Source organism: Drosophila santomea, chromosome 2L, assembly GCF_016746245.2.
Source record: "Drosophila santomea strain STO CAGO 1482 chromosome 2L, Prin_Dsan_1.1, whole genome shotgun sequence".
Taxonomy (NCBI): Eukaryota; Metazoa; Arthropoda; class Insecta; order Diptera; family Drosophilidae; genus Drosophila; species Drosophila santomea.
Window position 1 is genome coordinate 7726462 of NC_053016.2, and position 21580 is coordinate 7748041.

Here is a 21580-nt window from a genome sequence, read left to right on the forward strand (position 1 = left end):
TTTACCAAGGAACTTAGTTCACTTGCCAAGGCACAGTATCAATTTACCAAAAATAACAAGCACCATTTATCCAAACTCAATGTACCCTGTGATTTTGGGTTCTTTGTTCAAATATTTGTTAAATATTTGTCAATTCCAAAGCGTTTGACTTTCGATTTAGTATTTTTTACTTGCGGAAAATAACTATTTGAAAATATTATCTTTGTCGCAAGGTACTCGCTCGATTCAATATACCCTGCGGGGCAAAATAGTGAGTTTGGGGTGTTCAAATAGTTAGTACAAATTTGATTGTGCCCATGGCCAACAGCCATTTCCGCAGTTCTAGATACCAAGCCCCAACTCTTTTTGCATACGCGTGTTTGTACAGCCATTTAAATATTGTATGTGGATCGTTATATATGTACATATATATATCCTGGATGGGTGTGTGTGTGCACACATACATATGCCAGCGATATCTGTGTATTTGCAGATGATTGTGTGTTATTTAGTAATTCGTTTTTTATTTACCATTATCATTTACATTTATTTGTTATTATGTTACGCTCAACTCCAGCCCCCCAGGATATTCTTCCTTTCAATTACACACCCACACTCAAACACATTCACACACACACTCACATACTAACACTCACGAATGGCTTTTGGCCTTTTTCGACTGCCAAAATGTACTGTGTTTTGTTTAACGCAAATTTGTGAAATGTTTTTGTTTTTAGGCAGTTGCCGTTTGAAAGTTGGACATTTGATGTGTGGCATGCTGAATGCAATTGCGTCCTGCACACACACAGTTACAATCACACACACTTACACTCACACACACACTTACACTCACACACATCCTGCTGATTACATGTGAAAAGCGTATTTTTGTGCTGCCTTTTTGCGCCCCCCGCGCCATTCATTTACATATTTTTCGGTTACCAAGCCGGAAACTATCTGTTGTTTTATTTTGTTGTGTCTTGGCCGGGTTAGTTATTGTATTGTCTGGTATGGCAGCTGGCCCCGCCCCCGCCACCGCCCCCAACCCCTCGGATTTATGCGATGTGCGAGGCAAAGCGAATGTTTGTTCAATAAACGAAATAATTGCCAGCAAATGTGTTGTGATGAAATTGTGTTGGGTTACTTCATAAATTAGCGCAAACAAATGCACGCAGCTCAGCGAAGCGCAAAGCAACGCAGAGGGTTTCGATTGGGGGTTAAAGGTAGATATTTTGTTTAGGGCACAGGTTAGGGCTTTCCAATTTCCAAAACTTATGCTTCTAACTAAGACAAAGACCTGGTAAAAAAAAGGCAGTTAAAAATGCCACAACTATGTAGCTAAATCAATTAACTCGGCATACACTCATTGCACAAACAACACATACCAAGTAGCCAACTAGTTTTGAAATAAAATACCTGCATTGCCGACCAGCCTCCTTCGATTGTCTTAGTCACGGCCAGAATGGTGATGGTCATAATCGAGTTTCGAATGCGCCATCATTAATCAAACAGCGATGTGAGTCAGTGCGGCGAAAAGAGTGAATAAGTGCATGAGTACCCAGGGAAATTGTGAACATGATTTTCGAGCGGAATTCCACAGGCACCATGAAAAATTACCAACCTGCAACTGCAGGCGCCAATTGCAGTGGAAGAATGTGTGTGAGTAGGTGAAGGTAATGGGATTAGGTGGATACACCGAGTTCCGCCTCTCGAATTATTCGATCGCCACGATGTAATCCGCATCCGAATCTTCCGCGGCGATCGTAATCCAAGCCCAGAAACCCAGAGATGAATGCGTTTATAAATATTTTGATGGCGGTACATCGATCAGATGGGTTCGCCTTATAGAGAGGGAAGATCGGTGAACGGAGAACGGCAGCTCACTGAAGATGGATGGATTGTTGGTGGTTACCTAATGATCTAATGATCTTGTACAATTATTTGGAGGGTGCACTTAGAAAATTACTCAAATGTTTGGGAATTACAAATAAATGTAGCTGGCGTTTTAAAAAATATTGACATTTGTTTGGGAATTTCAAATATATTCCTAGTTGCTTGTAAAAAGTATATGAAATAGGAAAAATCGTTTAAAAATTGGTCCAGCTCTGAGATCTCTTTATATTGGTTTTCCCAAGTGTAAGTCAAAGATCTTTCGTGTGGCTCCATTGTTTTGTGGCTTGTAAACGGTTAAATTAAATTGATTTGCGTCTAATGCGCCCGACAAGTGGCCCGCTCTCGGTGGTTCGGTGGCTTGGTGGTTCAGTGGTTCGGTGGTTCAGTGGCTCGGTGGTTCAGTGGCTTGGTGGCTCGGAGGGTACGCTCGTGTAATTAATGGTTTCATTAGACCAACCGCCGATCCAGCGGCAATCCGGCAGTCCCGGTCCCGCTGCTTATGTATGAATAATTGGTAATAATATTTAATGATTGGCCCACCTGCCCGAGCAATTGTATTTGGATTTGAGCCATTCGAACCGTCAGACTAATCTTAAATTTCTTTTTATTTTTTTTTTCGCCCCCCAGCATTTAGCTCCGTCCATGGGCGCCGCGGCAAACAGAGTCCGGTGAAAATGGACAAAGGCCGCGCGAGGCTGCCGCCGAATTAGCAGAGAAGCCGGAAAATCCCCACACTCACACACGGACGGGCAGTGCAAATATTTGCCAGGCCCCCCAAAAAAAAGAAAATACATATATATATATATATTCAAAAAAAAAAGGAGAGCACACATATAACAAAGGGGCTCAGAAGGGGAAGCATTTGTGCGACAATAGCCAAGGAATTAGCCACAAAAGAAGGAGCGAAACCGGGTCCATTAAGACAGCCATCAGACCATCAGATCCCATCCCGGCTAGACGAGGTCCACTTAAATGACCGAATCCACACAGCTGCAGACGGCGGAGAACAACAACGCGGGCGTGGTCAAAATGGAGCCCCCGCCGCCGGCGACCTCCTCCGTTTCCGTATCCGCCGCCGCTGCCGCCCACGCCCTCTCCTCCCTCTCCTCGCTCACGATGGCCGCCACCGGATCCGCCCTCTCGCCGGCCACGCCCCCGCCCTCCTTGAACCTCTCACATCAGCAACAGCAACAGCAGCACTACGCCCTCAAGTGGAACGACTTCCAGAGCTCGATCCTCAGCTCCTTCCGTCACCTGCGGGACGAGGAGGACTTCGTCGATGTGACGCTGGCCTGCGACGAGCGCTCCTTCACCGCCCACAAGGTCGTCCTCAGCGCCTGCAGCCCCTACTTCCGCCGGCTGCTCAAGGCCAATCCCTGCGAGCATCCGATTGTCATCCTGCGCGACGTGCGCTGCGATGACGTCGAGAATCTGCTGAGGTGAGTTTGAGTTAAGATTTAATGCAAATAAGAGTATTACCAAGACAACATGTTTATTTAAGACAACCATTGTGTGCGGTTTTTCATTTCATAAAACGATTCTTTCCAGCTTTATGTACAATGGTGAGGTGAATGTCAGCCACGAACAGTTGCCCGACTTCCTGAAGACAGCTCATCTGCTGCAGATTCGCGGCCTGGCGGATGTCAATGGTGGCTATCCCTACTCCAAGGCCTTGTCCGCCGCCTTGAGTCACAACAGCAGCAATAACAACAACAATAATAACAACAGCAACAAGAGCAGCAATAACAGCAGCCTGAGCAACAACAATAATAATAATAATAATGCCGACAGCAGTAATCACAACAAGATAAGCAGCTATTTACCGCCCAACCAAACGAGCGCCTTGTGCAGCAACAGCAATAACAACAACCACAGCAGCGGCAGCAGCAACAACAGCAGCAGCAGCAACAACAACATCAGCGGATCCCTGAACAGCAGCCTGAACTCACCGTTCAGTGCGCCACAGATACCGCCACCAGTGACCGCCACGAGTGCAGCGGCAGCCGCAGCAGCGGCCGCATCACTGACCGCCGCAGTAGCCGCAGCAGCGGCAGCAACAGCAGCAAGTGTCGGCAGCAGCGGCAGCGCTAGCGGACAGACGAGCGGTACGCCCGCCATCCAGGAGCTGAAGGCATCGTCGGCAGCGTCGCCCGTAAGAAACCCGAACCCCAATCCCAGCAAAGTAAAGTGTGCAGTTCCACGAAATGCCAGCACTCGACTTAGTTGATCCCATCCAGACTTTTCACTAACATCGGGACATATCTGCTCTTCCATATTTTTCGCAGGCCAGCAGCAGCAACCACTGGGACATGGGTGAGATGGAGGGCAGCAGGAAGAGCCATCTGACGCCGCCGCCACAGAAACGCATCAAGAGCGCCGACCTGTTCCGCGCCCAGCATGGCATCAGTCCGGAGCGATTGCTGCTGGATCGCGAGTTCCCCGTCGCCGGACAGCATCCGCTCACGCGGAACAGGAGCGGTCGGGATACGTCCAAGGATCGGGAGCGCAACATGGAGCTGAGGGAATCGCTACTGGGACAGGCTTTGGAGAACAGCAACGGACAGCAGGCCAATCCGGTGGGTGACTATTGCTAGTATTTCTGTATATTGCATTAAGAAGAAAGAGTTCTTAAAAGTGTAGCATAGTTTTTGGCGTTACATTGGTTTTAGGTTGAAGGGATAAATTACCCTTCTGTTTTAAGGAAATGTTTCTTCATCGATAAATATTATTATTTCCAATTTCCTTTATAGAAACACGAACTTGGCCAGAGCGCGGGTGAGGATTCGAACAGCAGTGACACGGAGCCCTCGGATCGCGGCGATGGTCAGCACGATGGAACCCTCGACGGGATTGACAATCAGCGCTCGCACTCGTTCCCCAATGCATTCCTTGGCCTCCAGGGCATTCCCGGACTTCTGCCAGGACCCTCTGGCCTCAACAGTGACTTTGGTAAGTCGAGTTTTCCATTTCAATATCCTCAATATCCATTATTCCGAAACTATATCGATTACGAGCTTGTCAGTCGTTTACACTTTATTGTACGGAACCAAAATTGAACATTTGCCTCTTGTGTATGATTTACAAATCGATTGGAAAGAGAGTGTTTTGAAAAAAAAAACATTATATACATATGATTTGCATTTTGCCAGACATGTTTTGCATTGTAACTAACGGTCGATCTATCGATAAACAAATGGCAAAAAAACTAATTGGCAAAAAAAGTGATATATTTAAGATGAAGACAAAGCAATGGATTATAAATTAGTAGTACAAATTTAAAGAAACGTTATCGATTTATCGAATATTTGCCTGTTCTGTATGATTTATGAAGAAACAAGAAAAGAAAACAGATATTTTGTATATGATTTGCATCATTTTAGAAACTAGTTACTATGTAACTAACATTCAATTAATGATAAGCCGATAATGAGCATCCCAAGTATACGAAAATAATTGGAATACAAAAAAAAGGAAGGAAATTTAATTTTAAAAACTTATCGGTTTGTTGCACAACTATTTGCATTTGATATTCATGTGCAAGACTATTATTAATATCATTTTAAGACGTAGTCTTAGTTTACCATTTAGGCAGTGAAACTCACAAATCAACCAATTCCCTAAGCCAAATAACCTATAATAACCCCCATATCCAATAACAAACGATGTTCGATCCGAGTAACGAGTTGACCAACCCAAATGGGCGGCAATCATTAGGCCCATAACCAACTGTCGCTGGTCCAGAACCAGAAGCAGAACCAGAAGCATAACCAGTAGCAGAACCTCCACTAGATCCCATGCCCAATCCCGTCCAGAGTGCCAAGAAATATGCGCGGAGCACGTGTCGCATTAGGCCAAGGATATGTAACTGTTGGCCAGGATAGCAGGATATTTGGCGTGTGATTATAAACACATTCGCTTTCGGTTTCGGTTTCGGGGTGCGTAATGTCCTTTAGGACATTCACGTATGTGCAAATGTTCTACATAACGGAGGACAAAAAATGATTATTGCCATTACCAAACACTATTGCTATCGACATAACTACGGCTATTGCTATTACGATTATTGTGATTATGATTACCATTCGATTGTGAAGCGGAAGGATGCCGAGACAGGCTGCACTGGCAGAAAAAGAGGTCTTAAAACATATTTCAAACACTTATTGTTACATTAGAAGGAAGTAAATATCAAAGTGATTTATTTCCCATCCCTTTTCCCTTTCAAATGGATATATCTTTGTTCGAACACTTGGGTCCGCACTCTCAGCTTTTTCTCAGTGTGGGAAGAAGGCGCTACAAATATGATTTGGCCAGATCCTTATTCCTGCCGCCTCCTTTCGGGCTGTTTGTGTTCCTAAGCACATGACACGCACTTTGTCCGATGTCGCAAATGTCGCATTTAACGCGCATTAAAATGATAATGGACCCGGCTTCAGGAGCAGACCAAGTTCCATCCTTCGACCGAATCCGGGACACTCGATGTCCTGTTTCGATGTCGTTTAATATTCAGGGCACATAGATCATTGCAACAAATGTTGGCCAGCACTTGGTCAGCTAAGTTGGAGTTTAGCTGTAGGAGAAGATTCCGGTGTGGCGAAGAGAAATCAAATTTAATAAAGCATAAACATTCAATAAGCTTCGGAACGAGCCAAAGTCATTTGAAATTCCGAGCAGTAACGGTAAAGGGGCGGTCCTGCGACTTTTGGCCATTTGGAAAGCCGAATCGAAAATATTAACGGCCCAAGCAAAAAAGGATAAACTTTTGCGCAATGATAAAAATGATAAGTTTTTCTCTTTTTTTCTATTTCTTCGCCCGCCTTCTGTTTTAGCTGCCATGTCCGCCCACATTTTCTCCACCGCCCCGCTACCCCCGCAAAAAAAAAGGACGACACTCGAGACCATACATATTTAGATTTTATTTCGTTTTATTGCTTTTTTGTGCATTCGATTTATTCGCCGGTCCATTGGCAATGGCCGAAAACGGACTTGGAAATTGCGCACATGTGTGCGCAAGGACTTCGAAGCTAAGTCCTGCCCCCCCTACCCCCCGCCCAAACCAGCCCTCGGTAATATGAGTTGGGTTTGCATTTTAATATATTTACTTGTACCCCGCCACTCCTCCACTCCGCCACTCCTCCACTCCGCCCCACAAATGTCACACACTCGCAATCAGATGCGGGCCCCAAAAACTACAAAAGACGAACGAGAAAAGAGGAAAAAGTTTACTTTGCAAAAATCCATTGCAGAAACATTTATAAAGTGGCCCCGGCCTGGCCAAAAACCTAGCCCCTAACTGTCTTCGAGTAGCAGGAGCACAAAAAGGACCAGGCTAACATGGGAGCGTATGCACTGTGGAAAATAAGTCATACGTTTCTCTAAACTATCCCGAGTTCTGAACTTCGTATATACCATGCTTTGTACATTTAATATATCTTGTGTATGTGGTATACATATCTACAATAAGCTGCACTTTTATAAAGAGTTTCTAGAATCATTTGGATCACCTGATCATTTCTTTCTGTGTAGTGTATACAGCGTGCTGTAGAAAAGAAGGCTGGCCCAAGAAAAGCTGGACTCTGGCTAGGAGGCGTCTTCGCTGTCGTTGCCGAGGACATTTTAAAATGAAAATGATATCGGGGAGACAAAAAAGAAAGCGGACAGCCAGGCCGGCGGCTGCGGCCTCGTCAGGTGGGTGGGTGGTGATTCGGTGGGTGGTTCGGTGGGCGCCTTATGGTGGCCCAAACATTGACAGCAAATAAATGGCAGCCAAAATAATAACAGCAAAGGGGAGGCGGCATGTGTGTGTGCCTGTGTGTGTGTGTGTGTGACAGGACCAAAAAAGGAGGAGCGCTTACTTCAAATCAGCTAAATCTGAGAAAAAAGAAATCTGAAAGAAAGGATTCCTGGCAGCGAGGAGCGTAGGTGCGAATGCTGCACTTGGCGCCGATGGCGAGGGCGAAGAAATGCAAACAAACAATGCGGAATGGAAAGAAAGAAATCATTGACATATGAGGCCAGTTGCTCATTTCTTGGCCGGGTCCAAATGCAAAAGTTTCCGGAAGTCGTGGGGCGGACAGGGGGCGTGGCAGGGGCGGGTATAAACTTGGCCGGACCAACTGGCGCTGTCTGTCGCTGGCCATTTGGCGTTTGGCGTTTGGCGTTTGGCATTCGGAAGCTAATGCGCAAAGTTTCTTTCGATTTGCTTCGGTTGGATTCTATTTGCCAGCTGCTCACAAATGCACTTCTCTCCTTTCTATCGTTCATCTTTGGACATTTCCTTGGACTGCAACGCGAAAAGCATTCAAAAAAAAAAATTATAAATGGCCGGGAATGCATTTTCCTTGGTCTTAATGATCAAATGATGTGTTCTGCGGCTAGTAAAAGAATGTTTAATTGGATTTCATAGGTAAACTTGATATCTTAAGAAAGCAGCGAACAAAGATTAAAGTAAGAAACATGTCCTTCCTAAAAGGTTGATTTAAAAAACTTTCGACACTAAAACTAAGTAACATCTTTTAGCAATTCGATATCATTAGTGCTGTCAGCTGCATCTAATTATAGTTCTGTGGCAAATCTGCTGACTGAAAGTGTATGCCAAGTAAAGGATTACAATCTGCGCCCCAGTTAATTTACGCAGTTGTGTAGGTGTGTGGATTTTGGCCGTATGTCTTAGCGATAGAGACATTTAATGACGTACGCTCCCAGGACCCCGACTCTTCCTTCCCCCAACTCGTCCGCTTCTCGAGTCCTGGAAATGCGTGAAATGCGTAAAATTAGCAGCCGGCAGCAAAGGCAACGGCAATAGGCATGCGAGAAACATTATTTCTCAGGTCAAACAAAACGCACCCATGTGGCTCAGAAATGGGGTGGTGATCCGTGGTGCTCCGTGGTGTTACGAGGTGTTCCATGGTGTTTAGTTCGAAAGGTGCGTGCTGGCGCCCCAACTGCCTTATGTAAGTTCTGGACGGCATTTGTTGGCGTGTTTGCATTTAATAAATTCGATTAACAACGGAATAAATACGCTTAAATGCGGAAAATAATGAAAACTAACGAAAAGCGTTTTGTTAGCCGTTGCCCTTTGTCGGCGTCGCCTGGGCGCCACCTTTCATTCCATCCGGCATTCAATCATTCCATTCAGTTATTCATTTTACGAGCTGTGTTATTATTGTAAATATGTGTGCTGCTTTAGCTTTTGTTGTTGCTGTTGTTGCTGTAACAAATACAAATACATTACGTGAATAAACGCACCCATTATTTCATTTCATCAAGAACCATTAACGCCAACACGCCGCACACTTTCGCACATAGCATACTTAGTTGTGGATGTAGTTGTAGTTGTAGTGGTGCGAGTATCTGCGGGGTCCCGTTAACTCAGCGCGCCTAGTGTGGCCAGCTTTGCTTACGAGGCAAGCACAGCCCACTTTTTCCACCCACTCCGCCACCCACCACCCACCACTGCCCCCAATCGAGCTGCTGCAAATGAGCGAAGGACATGAAAATGTTCAAGTAGATCCACACACACTTACATACAATCGCACACCACACATACACTCGCACACTCGCACATCGCACATGGGGGCCCGCAAAACTTTTGCCCGGATAATGAGTAAAATGATTGGAAATACATTTGCAGTGCGTGCGGCTGTCGCATGTATCCGTATCTTTGTATCTTGCCCAGCTTCAATGTATCCTTGTCCAAGACATTGTTATGTCATCTCAATATTGGAGGCTGGCAGTGGGGCGAAGGTTGATGATTCCCGCTCATGAAGCGGTACTTAAGCGGAGGAAATCCATTTTCTTAAGTTATGTGGCAGAGGAAAATTAATAAGAGGGATTTACAGGAACGCTGTATGGCAAAGTAATAGATATTTAATTTAATAAAAAAGACATACGGATATTATTTATTTTAAAAGACTAGCATTGTGCTGCCATAAATTGTTTAAGCTCAGTTTTTAGTTCAATTCAAAACGTTTAGAAAGCACTGGCCATTATCTGTGAAATGCTCAAAGGTTGCTGCACTTCGATAAAAATCCAATTAATTGATGGAGCGATGCGCTTCAAATTCTCTGCGCAAAAGAATTCAATTTTTGGCAACTTCACTCTAAAAATGGTTGCAGATAATTTTCAACTAGTATATATGCAGTGATGGGTGTACATATATAGTTTGCAGCAAATGCCACGCCCCGTTTGCGAAAGTGAACAAAAAACAAAAATGTTATCAAATTAATTTCAAAAACTCCATCTGCTGCACGTCACACTCAAGTGAGTGTTGCTGAATGGATGAGTGTGTGCGTCTGTGCACACACGTATGTGTGTGTATGCGTATGTGTATGTTAGCTGAATATAGACCCTGGCCTAAACGAGTACATACATCTACTCGTCTGCAGGAAGGCTGCTGGGCAACAAAGTGGCAAAAGTGCCAGAACCGGAGACACTTTCGGTCCGACGGCCAGGAATTGGGGGATGGACCGAAAGCGAAACCGAAACTAAAAACTTTTGAGTTAAATTCCCGCTCTAATGTTTATGTAGATGAGGGATTATGTCATTGTGCGCCCCACACACACACACACGCACCCTCTCACACACACACACACACGTCCACTCAGGCTCTTCTTTCCCTTGAAGGAAAACCAAAAGCAGAAACCCAGCAACGGACAGCATGGGACAGGTTTCCACACATACACTACACTCTTTTTTATTCAGCTGGAAAACCCATTGCAACACTTGAAAATTCTAATTTTCTGCTTAAACTTCAAATGAAATTGTTTTGCACGCACACACAAACAAACAGTTTGTAAATAGATGCGAAAAATGGAAATGAAAAACCATTATTATTATGTATGTATGTAGAAATAGCTCTATCCATCTCGTTCTGGGCCCCAGCAGTGGGTGGTGGGTGGGTGGTACAAGTGGACAAGTGTTTGCCATAGGAAATACATTAAATTTAAACAAAATTCCCTCTGCTTCTTCTACGGCGTTCTACTTGAGCTTAACTCACACAGACACACAAGTACCCGGGTACCGGGTACCCAAATGCAAAAGTTTTGCTCAAAACTATTTCGTTTTTGGGCAGGGTTGAATTTTGGGTTACCAATCCAAGAATCCAAAGGGTTGAGTGCGGCCCCTTTTGCCACGTTGTATTTTAAATTCAAGTGGTCGCATGTAGCAACAAAGCATCCGTCTGCTGCCCACACAACCCAAACCCCACCCCACCCAACCCAAACCCAACCAAATCCATATCCACACCCACATTCACATTCACCATCAGCTTCCACCTTCACAATTGTATGCTTAAGGATTTCGTTTACTGAATCCGCATCCGAATGCGAATCCGAATCCGAGTCCGTTTCAAATGCGAATTTATTTCCAACGAAAATATTACTAAAGTCAAAGACGCAGCTCTTTTACCCCGCATCGCAGTGCTACCTTGGCAAAAAGGTCATTTTTGGGCATAGAATTTACATAAATCCATATGGATGCCGTCCATGTGTGTGTGTGTGTGTTAGTGTATGTGTGTGTGTGTGTGCGAGTCTTGAGTTCAGTTCCGCAGCCGAGTCCATTTGAAGTCCTTTTGGCCTTCTTCGGTCCTTCGGCTTCTCCTCGTGCGGCGCCTGCAATCTGTCGGCATTTTTCGCTTATCACTCGGATTTCGTTCACAGCTTCTATTGATAGCTACACTCAGAAAAACTAATGGACAATTAAACCTTAAAGGTAAATTAAAGTAAAGGTGTTATTTGAAATCATAAGACAACGAGGTTGAGTTTAGTTTACCATACACTATTTTTGATTAAGAACCTACTATAAATATATCAAATTTTATTCTTATCTATACATTAGATAAAATTCCAGTCCCTGCTTATATTTAAAGTTTTTTCTCCAAGTGTATTAGGAAAGGTTGTGGAGAAGAAAATGTGTGCGTGCGGTTTTCAAACGGAAGGCGAAGACTTGCCTCGACTCGTCCTTTTTCCATTTGACCCCGATGCCAGCCAGGATCTGCTCCTTCGCTTTCCGTCCTGCGTCCTGCGTCCTGCGTCTTGCGTCTTGTGTCTTGCCTTTTGTGCCCCTCCCGAAACACCCTGCCATCCACCGCCTCTGACGCATTGATATCCCTTTTAATGGATGAATTATTGCCGCACATGCGAAAGTAGTTGCTGCCCAGAACTTCACCCCCTGGAGCAGAGCAGGGTTTCCACTCAGCGTCCTGCGCTCACATATCCTTTTCACACAGACACAGTCACACCAACACAAACACAAGACACAAGGAGCATTTGTTTGCATTTCATTTCCTTCAGATCCATCTCTGTGTGTCTTTCGCAACCCAATGGCAGGGATTTGGTTGTTTGTGGGGTTGCAGAATCGTACTCCAGGGTGGGGGTTAGTTGACAGGCCATGCTGTGGAGGTCAGTTAATTAAGGGCGGACGTAGAGCACAAATAACTCTTTTGCGGCTACCCAAACCCCTTTTTTTGGTACACAAGAATTTGGCTGCATATACATACATGCGCGGGAATGCGCCAAATATCCATAATAATTGAAGGATATTACATCAATAAACCAGCACGTACCCACTCACACATCGCTGCCTGAGTCCTGCATTTTAATATTTCCAAATTTCGCACACATACGCACACACCGACACGCATGCTGGCGTATAATTTAGGCTTTGACAGGCGGCCGCCACCTACAACGAGGTTAAATGTGCGTGTGTGAGTGTGGGTGCCAAAGGGGGAGGGACGAAAGGGGGTCGAAGGGGTGGGTGTCAGTCAGGAGGGCATTCGAGCGCCAACAGCCGACGCCATAAACTAAATTTATTGCAAATATTTCCTCAGCAATGAGCAATTTGTGCGATCGAATCCTGCGCCTAAGTGGGCGCGGTGGTGGGGCGGGGGGTGTGGCATGGTGCTCATGGGTCAAGGGAGGGGCATTCTGTGGGTGGGGGGGTGTTGGTTCGTTATGCCACCCGGCGAACGTGTCGATGATGTATTTCCCCTGTCCAGCATTTGACCCAAACCGGAAGAAAAAACACAAAACGGTGTGAGAGCACCGGCTTTGCCACATAAACGAGAAGAAATCCCAAACGAAATTAAATTCCGCTTTCGTGCAGTGTTTTTATTGTTTTAGCTGGCCGAGCCTCAAACCTAAATAGTCTATTTTATTTTGCACTATTTATATTGCCAACTAAGCTCTAACACAAAAAGAGTTCCCCGCTTTTTGTCAGAGAATTACACGCAAAACCGAAAAGCCGGCAGAAGTAGTCAAATGAAATTACTCATACGCCCAGTGTGCCGCTATCAAGCCCACTCACACACACACACACACACTCGCACACACACACAATCGCACACACACACACAAATAGATAGCGAGTGAAAGAGAGCGCTAGACAGGCCGACAAAATGGTTGGCCAACGACAACCGAACAACAACTAAAACAGCAATAACAAACATGAATTTTAACAAAATACAATTTCAATACAATTCAAACTTTCTAACACACACACACAAACACACAAACACACGCAACATACACGTAGCTAGGACAGTACACAAACACAGAGGCAGCCACGCATAGCAATGCGAATGAAAGGGATAGAGATGCCGCTACAGCATGCCATCGCCCGCTTTTCAAAGGGGATCCTATTCAACCCCCCCTCTCCGCTCCCAGCAAACCACAGTGCCAACATTGCCAGTGCCCAGGCCACCGCCAAAACCCCTTTTCCCAAAACCCCTTTTCGGCCACCCATTCACTGCGCCCATGAACCCAAAGCCGTGCGAATATGAAACTAAAACTTCCTCTACTCATTTCCTGTCCCTGTCCTCCTCTCCCAACCGCATCGCCTGCTGATGATGAATAGAATAAAGGGGGAGGGGGTAAAGTGAGGGGTAAGGGGTTATGGGCAGCGAGGGGATGCGGGAATTTAGCTGGGTGCAAAAACTATCTCGACCGACTGTCTCGCCAGTTTTCAGTTGCGTTCTAAATTCATACATTCATTACCATCGCAAAACCGCCCACATGCCCCACAAACACCCCCCTGCCCCCTGCCCCCGCCCCTGCCCTCCATTCGCAATGAAGTTAAATACAATCGTTGGTCCGTGTCCAAGGGGGGTGGGCGGGGGGATAGGGTTTGCACGGGGGGCGGTGGGCGAGTAGTTCGCTGCTCATAAAGTAATAAATTGTACCGTAAATAGTGCGGCGCAAGTGTTCGATGGAAGGACGGATGGCTAGATGGCTATACGGCTAGATGGTTGGATGGATAGATGGATAGACGGAAGGTTGGATAGTTGGTTAGATGGATGTGTAGTGGGCGGCGAGGCGGGTCGGGTTGGAAAGCCGGAAACTCAAGCTGCTTTTGGGGGGGAGGGGGGTAAATAGAGAACGGTTCGACCACTGACTGAAGCAATTCATCTTTGACTCGGCTCGCCTTTCAGGCAAAGAGGTCCTTTCAACAGCTGCTCGCAACCGCAAAGGATCCAGGATTAGCATTGTGCCCCTAAAATAGAAGTGTTCGTTAAGGTCTGCTTTTGAGTTGAGTTCAGTTGGGTAGCCCAATTATGGTTGCAAGCTTGTGTTTTACTCGTTTTTTAATTTAAGGGGTTAATAAACCAAATGTAATCTTAAGCGATTTCTGTTTAGGATTAATTGTAAGTGCTAAGTGCTTTAGAAGATATTCAAAACTAAATTCATTATGATTAATCAGTTATCTTTAAATTCACATGCAAAGTATTCGAAAACACCCTCTTGCACTGAATGATGACCAGCATGGGAGTTGGAGTTCAGAGCGAAGAGTCACTGAAACTCCTTGAGCTATTTATGCTATTCACTGAGTTTTAGCATCATTCGAATCGCCGCCCATCAGCATAGTAAATCCCCGACAGCTCCACCAGCTCATCCGCCCTCTCAGAAGTCCAAGTCCAAAGAGTAGCCCACACCACGGAACGCCTAATCCCCGGCAACGTGAACCACATACGACCGCATCGTTCATCATTTGGCCGTGCGTGCTGACGCCTTTTTGGGGTGGGGATGGGTGGTCCAGTGGGTGGTGGTTGCTGGGTGGTGGTTGGGTGGTGCGAGTGATAGGGTGGCTGGGCATCAGGCTGCAGCCTGTACTAATGAATTACGCAATCTAAAACTATGTACATTTAATTCAAATTCACAAAACTGTACGCCAAACTAACCGAGACGAACTCCCCCCCCACACACACACGCACACTCTCTCATGTATACGCAGACGTCCATGTGGATTTTCACACACACACACACACACACACTGACACAGTGGGACAAACTTTGGGCAAACTTTTTTGCTGCCTCGGCTGGCGTCGCTGCCTCGGCTGCTGTATATTTTGGAATAATTCAAAGCGAATACATTTCGGACCCTTGCCCATCCGAACATCCATCTTCGCTCCAACCCCATCAGCAGCTGGCCGGAGTTGAAGAACCCCCCCCCCCCCCCACCCCCTGCCAAAAAGAAAAACCCAAAACCCCCGAAACCGACGCCCCTGAACGGCCTAAGCATTTGCGCCCATTGCCCATTGCCCATTGCCATTCCATTACCGACACCATTGGCGTCAACGTCAGCATCCATCGCACATGTCCTTGCAATTGTTCCGAGTCCTCCCAGGACCACCCACTGAAACCAGGGCCCCCCCCTTCCCCCCTAACAGACACACACACACACACACACACACACACAGCCGCACTCACACAGAAAGAAGGAAAACACGAGAGCGAAAGCGTGCGCAAAAAGCAACAACAAGTTAGATTCCCATATAATATTCGTACACACTTTGCAAACATGTTTGTCGATGATGTATTATACAAAATGCCCATAAAAAGGCCCGCATGAGAGAGACAGAGTGCCCCCGAAGAGGAAAAGGGATGGAGCTATGGGTGTACTCTATGCTAGAGCGAGAGCGTGCGATGGCGTAATCGTCGTTTGTCTCTCTACAAACATGCAAGTGTGTGTGTGTGTGTGCTACTAAATCGAAATGCCAAAATGCCCATTTCTATTCCATTCCATGGCTCTAGAACCCCGCATAAGCGATACAGACATTTCGTTTTTTGGGGTAATACATCAAACTAGCCGCATCAATAGCACACTCACACACACACACACACACACACACACACGACAACCCTTATATCGCAGTGTGTGCGTATGTGTGTGTTTAGTTGCATGAGGCAACAAGGACAGCGAAAAACAATGGGCCAAGTTAATACGAGCGTGTGTGCCAGTGTGAGATGGAGAGTGTATGGAAAAAGAGTGAAATACTTCATGCAGAACCGAGCCAAAAAACCGAATCGAACGGAACAGACAATGAAGAAGAAGCAGAAGTTGTAGAAGAAGAAGAATAAGACGAAGTAGTAAGGATATGGACAAGTTGGGGGGGAAGGTGGAGAGGTGGAGAGGTGGGGGGCTAGGGCAAAAAGTTCTTGCCACCAAAAGTAAAGGAGATAATCTTGGCCAAAGACGAAGTGAGGAGCGAATTGCTTGCCAAGAACGAACATCGCTCACCACCCCTTTCGCAACCCCACCCCCCCTTGGGCCCCACCACACCCCCTCCCCCCCCCCTTCACCTTGTGAACTCCGTTCTAATGACCGCCAAGATAGAATGACATTTGGGGCTGTCGGCTTTCATTGTTGGGTCCGTTCTTGTGTTCTTCCTGTGTGCCTGCATGTGTGTGTGTGTATGTGTAGTTGTGCGGCTAAGTGAGTGTGCGGCTGTCGAGAAGAAAACTTTAAGTACACAGGATCCAAGGAGTCGGGTTCGATTTTAAACCAGCCAGAAGAGACAGTGGAACTATTTACTACTAATTTTATACTATCGTTAGGCAGAGACGAAGGGTCATTCGTCTAATTCTTGGAAGACTTCTCATATCATATCATTCTTATATCATATCAGGAAAATGATCCTTAAAATAAAATAAAATATCCTTACGATGAGATTTTTACAGAATTTTTTCCTTTCTTCTATGAATTTGATTTCTTCTATTAAAAATAGAAGTAGTAAATAATCTAAAGCGATTCTTCCAAGATCAGTAGTGATCATAGTTGGTCAATCTACAATGCAACTTTTCACACCAATTCTTGATAAACTTTAAAGTTTCTATACAGTATATTCCACATTTGTAAATTGGTTTGTGATCTTCCAGTAATCAATCTCATTTCTCACCACTGTGCCTGAGTCTCTGGCCCACGGGAAAGATGGCAAAGGGCCACATTTTGGCAACAAGACGCCTTCTTCGGTCCACGCGCACAATGCCACACAATCGCAATCCCCCCCCGAAACCGAGCAGTGAAGCGGGGGGGCGTGGTCGTGGCGGATGTGGGGGGGAAGGGGCAACTGCGGTCCAAGTACGTGAAAATTGATAGATGAGTTATGGGGCCGAGGAGTGGGGCCGAAGGGTTCGCATGCATATGTCCTTACACGCACACCCACAGCGAAAGAAGAAGCAGAAGAAGAAGAAAGGGAAAGGGAAAGGGAATGAGAGAGCAAGATAAAGGTCTGTCCCCCCCTCAAGACCTATCCCCCTTGCGACCGCCTCTGCAACCCCCTTAAACTGCTCGTGTAGTTGATTCTGTCTGTCTGCCCGTCCGTCCTTCTGTCCGTCTGTATGTGTAGTTGGGCTTTGCAAGTGGCAATGAGTCCGAAGACGTTCATGTCCGTCCCAGCTGTCCTTTGGCTGTCTGTGTTTGTGTGTGTGTGTGGCTGTGTGAGAGTGTGCGAGAGTGTGTGTGGCATGCACGTGTCTGTGTGTGTGAAGGCAAAGCATTTTTCAACGTTTGCTTCGGCAGCCGGGGGCATTAAAAGTTTTCGTATTTATTTTGTAGTCGGTTAACAATATTCCTTTGCTGTCTTACCCGAACCGTACCCCCTCCCCCCACTTCACCCACTCCACCCACCTAAGCTCGACCGTTCGACCCACTCACACACACACACTTGCACACTGGCATAAGGGACACACGTACGTGTAACAGTTTTGTAATTGTATGCGTGCGTTTTGTTTGCGGACGTGGTCTTGTGGATGTCTTGGACTTCTTACACACACGCACACACACACACACACACACTAAGGCGTAGGAAAGTGGGGACATGTGGGGGCATAGATAATATATAGTACATGGATGCTTGAGTGTCTCAATGTATGTCCGTGTGTGTGCGAGTGTGTGTGCGGGTCGAGCTGAAAACTTTTATGTGTAATACATCAATTGCAAAAAGATAGCCAAATGCTGTTAACTTTATATACAACTCATACACGACTGCTGTGCTGTCTTGCATATGTATGTGTGTGAGTGGGGTAAGTGGGTGCCTGGGTGGCTGGGCAGTGGTGTTTCTTGGTGGTTCACGGGGAGTTACTTACGCTCCTCATGCGGCGCAAGTAAAAGATACATTTATTATGTGCGAAGAGCGATGAACACAAGCGATTTATCCTTTTTAACTTTCCTGTTCGCTTTATCTCCGTGTGTGAGTGTGTGTGTGTGGGAGTGTGTGTGCAATGGGAGAGGGTAATACTTGTGTGTGGGTGTGTGTCCCAACTGGACCACCCACATTTAGACCGAGTGACTAATTTATGGGCACCACCAGCTTGAGCCCGGCTAATTTCGATTCTGGCCCGCCTAAGTAGGCAACACTTTCTGCACGGCATTTTTCTTGGCTGCTTCGGCAGCGCGCAAGTTACACACACACTCGCCGCAATCATATTAAAAACACGTTGGCCCACTGAAACTTTTCTCATTTCAAAAGTTAAAAAAAAAATAAAAAAAAGGGCAGACAAACAAACGGTATTATCGGCCGGGTCCCATCAACATTCGTCACAGGCCAAGGAGCAGATGTCCCTGGAATCCCTGAGTCCTGTATCCCCAGCAAAAACTTCTCGACTTGATCTTGGCATGTGTCCGCCTTGAATATGCATTCGAGGCGTCACTTACAATTTGTTTTTTTCGCTTTTTTTCTCTGCCAAAAACTGCGTTGTCGATGGCGAATGTCAATGGTGATGTCGGTGTTTGGGAAATTCAGGAAAAATTGGGGGCAGATTGCCGGTGGGAGGGTAGGATGGCCAGCCTGCCAGTTCATATATCACTCGATGTTGTCCCCCGTCTTCAGCGCCGGAACTCCTCCACTGTCGTCACACATGCTCAACGGCAATTTCGCTTTCAATTTCAAATGCTATCTATGAGGGAATGCGAAACGAAGTCCCCGCCCACACTTACAGTCATACTTGTATGTGCAGGGACAACAAAGATAAAAAAGGTAAGGAAAAGGGTACCGAACACCCAAAATGCCCTAACAGGGTAACAGTACCCACGGATACCTTGCCAACTGTGAGAAGGGATAGTTTAAAGTATATACACAACTTGTGGTAGCAATAGAAAATATATTGTATTCATAAAATAGTTTAAACTTTCTATAATTTAGTAAGCATTTGTAGTGCAAACTGATTCTGCGAAACAAAGCACCCCTCGAAAGAGTATCTTAAAAGAAAAGTGGAAGAAAGCAAAGCGAACAAGCAAACTTGTTTGCAAAGTTTAAACAACATTTCGTTTGGCTTTTGGCTGGCCGTACGTGCCAATGCCCCGCCCCCTTTTCCCGCCCCTTCAGCGGACAAAACTTTGCCATTTTTTTTTTTTGCTGCCCTTTTTCCCCTGTTTTTCTTTTGTGGCTGCGTTTTATTTATAAGATAAACAAATGCAGAGATGGATTGTCCCGGCATGTGTCGTCTGACATCTGGGCAGCGTTGACTGCGTTGGCAATCTAAAGTGGGTTTTCCTGCGATATATCCTGACCAGTTCGCCGTGTTCCCCAACCCCAACGACGAAAAGTAGATAACCCTGAAAGCTAATTAAGTACGCAGAAAACTAGAGTGCGTATCTAATGAATTCGGTCAGCGATTTTACGACACTTGGCCGCATATGAAATCGCCGGCCGAGTAATCCACTTTATCCATAATTCAATCACAACTATTTTTGGGGTCGGAGATCGTAAAACTGCAGGACGTCGCCAATTTGTATCCATCAGATACTTGAGACGCAGATACTCACCCGTTTTATGGCAAACATTCGCAAATAAAACGAACCATAAAAATTAATAAAAACGCGCAAGGTCCGGCCCGCAATTTTATAGTTTTATTATCGGGCAAGATTTCGGATTAAGAACGATTCCCCAGTTACTTTCAAAAAATTCAAAAGCAATGGAAATATTGCTGAGCGAGCGGTCGTAAAAATCCAAATGGGTGGGTCAGCCAGACCAGCCCCAAAAACCATTTTCCATCGCCCTAACCGACCAAAAAAAAACAAAACTTATTAAGTAATAAATTCCAATAAGAACAAAAGGCTGAACCAAATTACAAGAGGCTACGGGGGCGAAATATGCATAACAGCAATAACAATAATAATAATAAGCGAGGTGATAACGATCGCAAGACATCGAGAAATGACCGTTAAACACACCTACGACGCACCCTTGGCAACCCTTTCGAACCCCGACCCCCTACCCCTTTCCCCTGACCCCTTCCCGTTGACCCCTGACCCCTGGACAGAGACAAAGCGAAAATGTTTACACATTGGATGGTGGCTATAATGGTATCAATGGGCCTGGCCCATTGACGCGAGTGATTTATACAGAAAAATTCATTATTTGCCGGCACCTCCTTCTGCAGTTCATTTTCGAAATGCAAAACGAGTCCTGAAAGGGGGGGGGGGGGGGAAATAAGTTTATGGAGCAGGGGGAAAACTTCGTTATAATGGCCCCTTGGCGCGAAAGGAAATGTTTCCCGAGTCGCGTCGCCGCTTTATCTTTAATAAAGCTAATTTCTATTGCCGCTAACAGGACCGCGACATGCGAGTCCTAGACTCCCAGCACACGGGAATCGGAATCTCAGGAAGTCCAGGAGTCGGGCTGCGATTGAATGCTCCGCTGGTAATTGATGTGGGTGCGGAGATTCCGTCCACCAACGTCCATTGATCCGATGTCTTGCATAACCCGATGGGTTTCCTTAACGCGAATTGGCACAGAAAACGCGCTCGCATGCGGCCATAATTGATGGCCCAGTGGCGGTGGCTCACCAAGCCCTGGATTTGGAATATAGGTGCACACGCCCAGGAATATCCTTAATCGCCGAGGCTTCTTTGTGAACGGAAATTAACAATTACTAAGCTTTTAATAGATCATTCTAATGCCGGCGATATGAAACTCAGGCATTAATTTGATGTTGGGAATCTGATTTGAAACCAAAGAGAGGGTTTTCTTATTTGGGAACATTTAATAAGCAACTCAAGAGTGACAAGCGAATCAAACTATTCCGAATATTACATCCTAGATTATCGTACACATCTAAAGTATCCTCCATCCACAAAAATCCCGGCCCTTACAGTCTTTGGGTCTTCAAAAATAGACATTTATGATGCATAATTATTATGAAAAATTAGGTTTTGCATTTCATATTTCATTAATTATGCACAGCCACAGAGGGAACCGCCCAGCGGCTTCAACCTGGGAGTTCATTCCTTACACACCTGTGCCCGCGTCCAAACGCATCTTTCACAAAAAGTGCACTTGCCGAGCGGAGAGGGCGAAGGGAAATCTTACACCTGATTTGATCCGGGCCACACAATGTCCTCTTTCAGGACTTGTTCTTGTGGCTGTCACTTGCAGGCAGGAGCACAAGTTGGCTGGGTGACATCCTTTCGGTTACCTCAAATGTGACAAATTCGA

At 45.8% G+C, this 21580-nt stretch overlaps 1 protein-coding gene across 7 annotated transcripts in view; it reads left to right on the forward strand.

Annotated features, from left to right (window-relative positions):
- The window catches only part of LOC120443870 (protein abrupt), a 49286-nt gene that overhangs the window by 20632 nt on the left and 7074 nt on the right, over positions 1-21580 (forward strand). For 3 of the 7 annotated variants that reach the window (XR_005615604.2, XM_039623243.1, XM_039623238.2), the window contains exons 4-7: positions 2500-3311; positions 3421-4054; positions 4158-4448; positions 4623-4821. Coding sequence is in view for 6 of the 7 variants with exons in the window: in XM_039623243.1 (XP_039479177.1) it covers positions 2845-3311; positions 3421-4054; positions 4158-4448; positions 4623-4821 (1591 nt within the window). In the remaining variant the exon portion in view is untranslated. Of the gene's footprint in view, positions 1-2007; positions 2116-2262; positions 2387-2499; positions 3312-3420; positions 4055-4157; positions 4449-4622; positions 4822-21580 lie in introns of those variants that run through there. The other 4 variants (XM_039623244.1, XM_039623242.2, XM_039623239.2 and 1 more) reach the window with 3 other exon arrangements.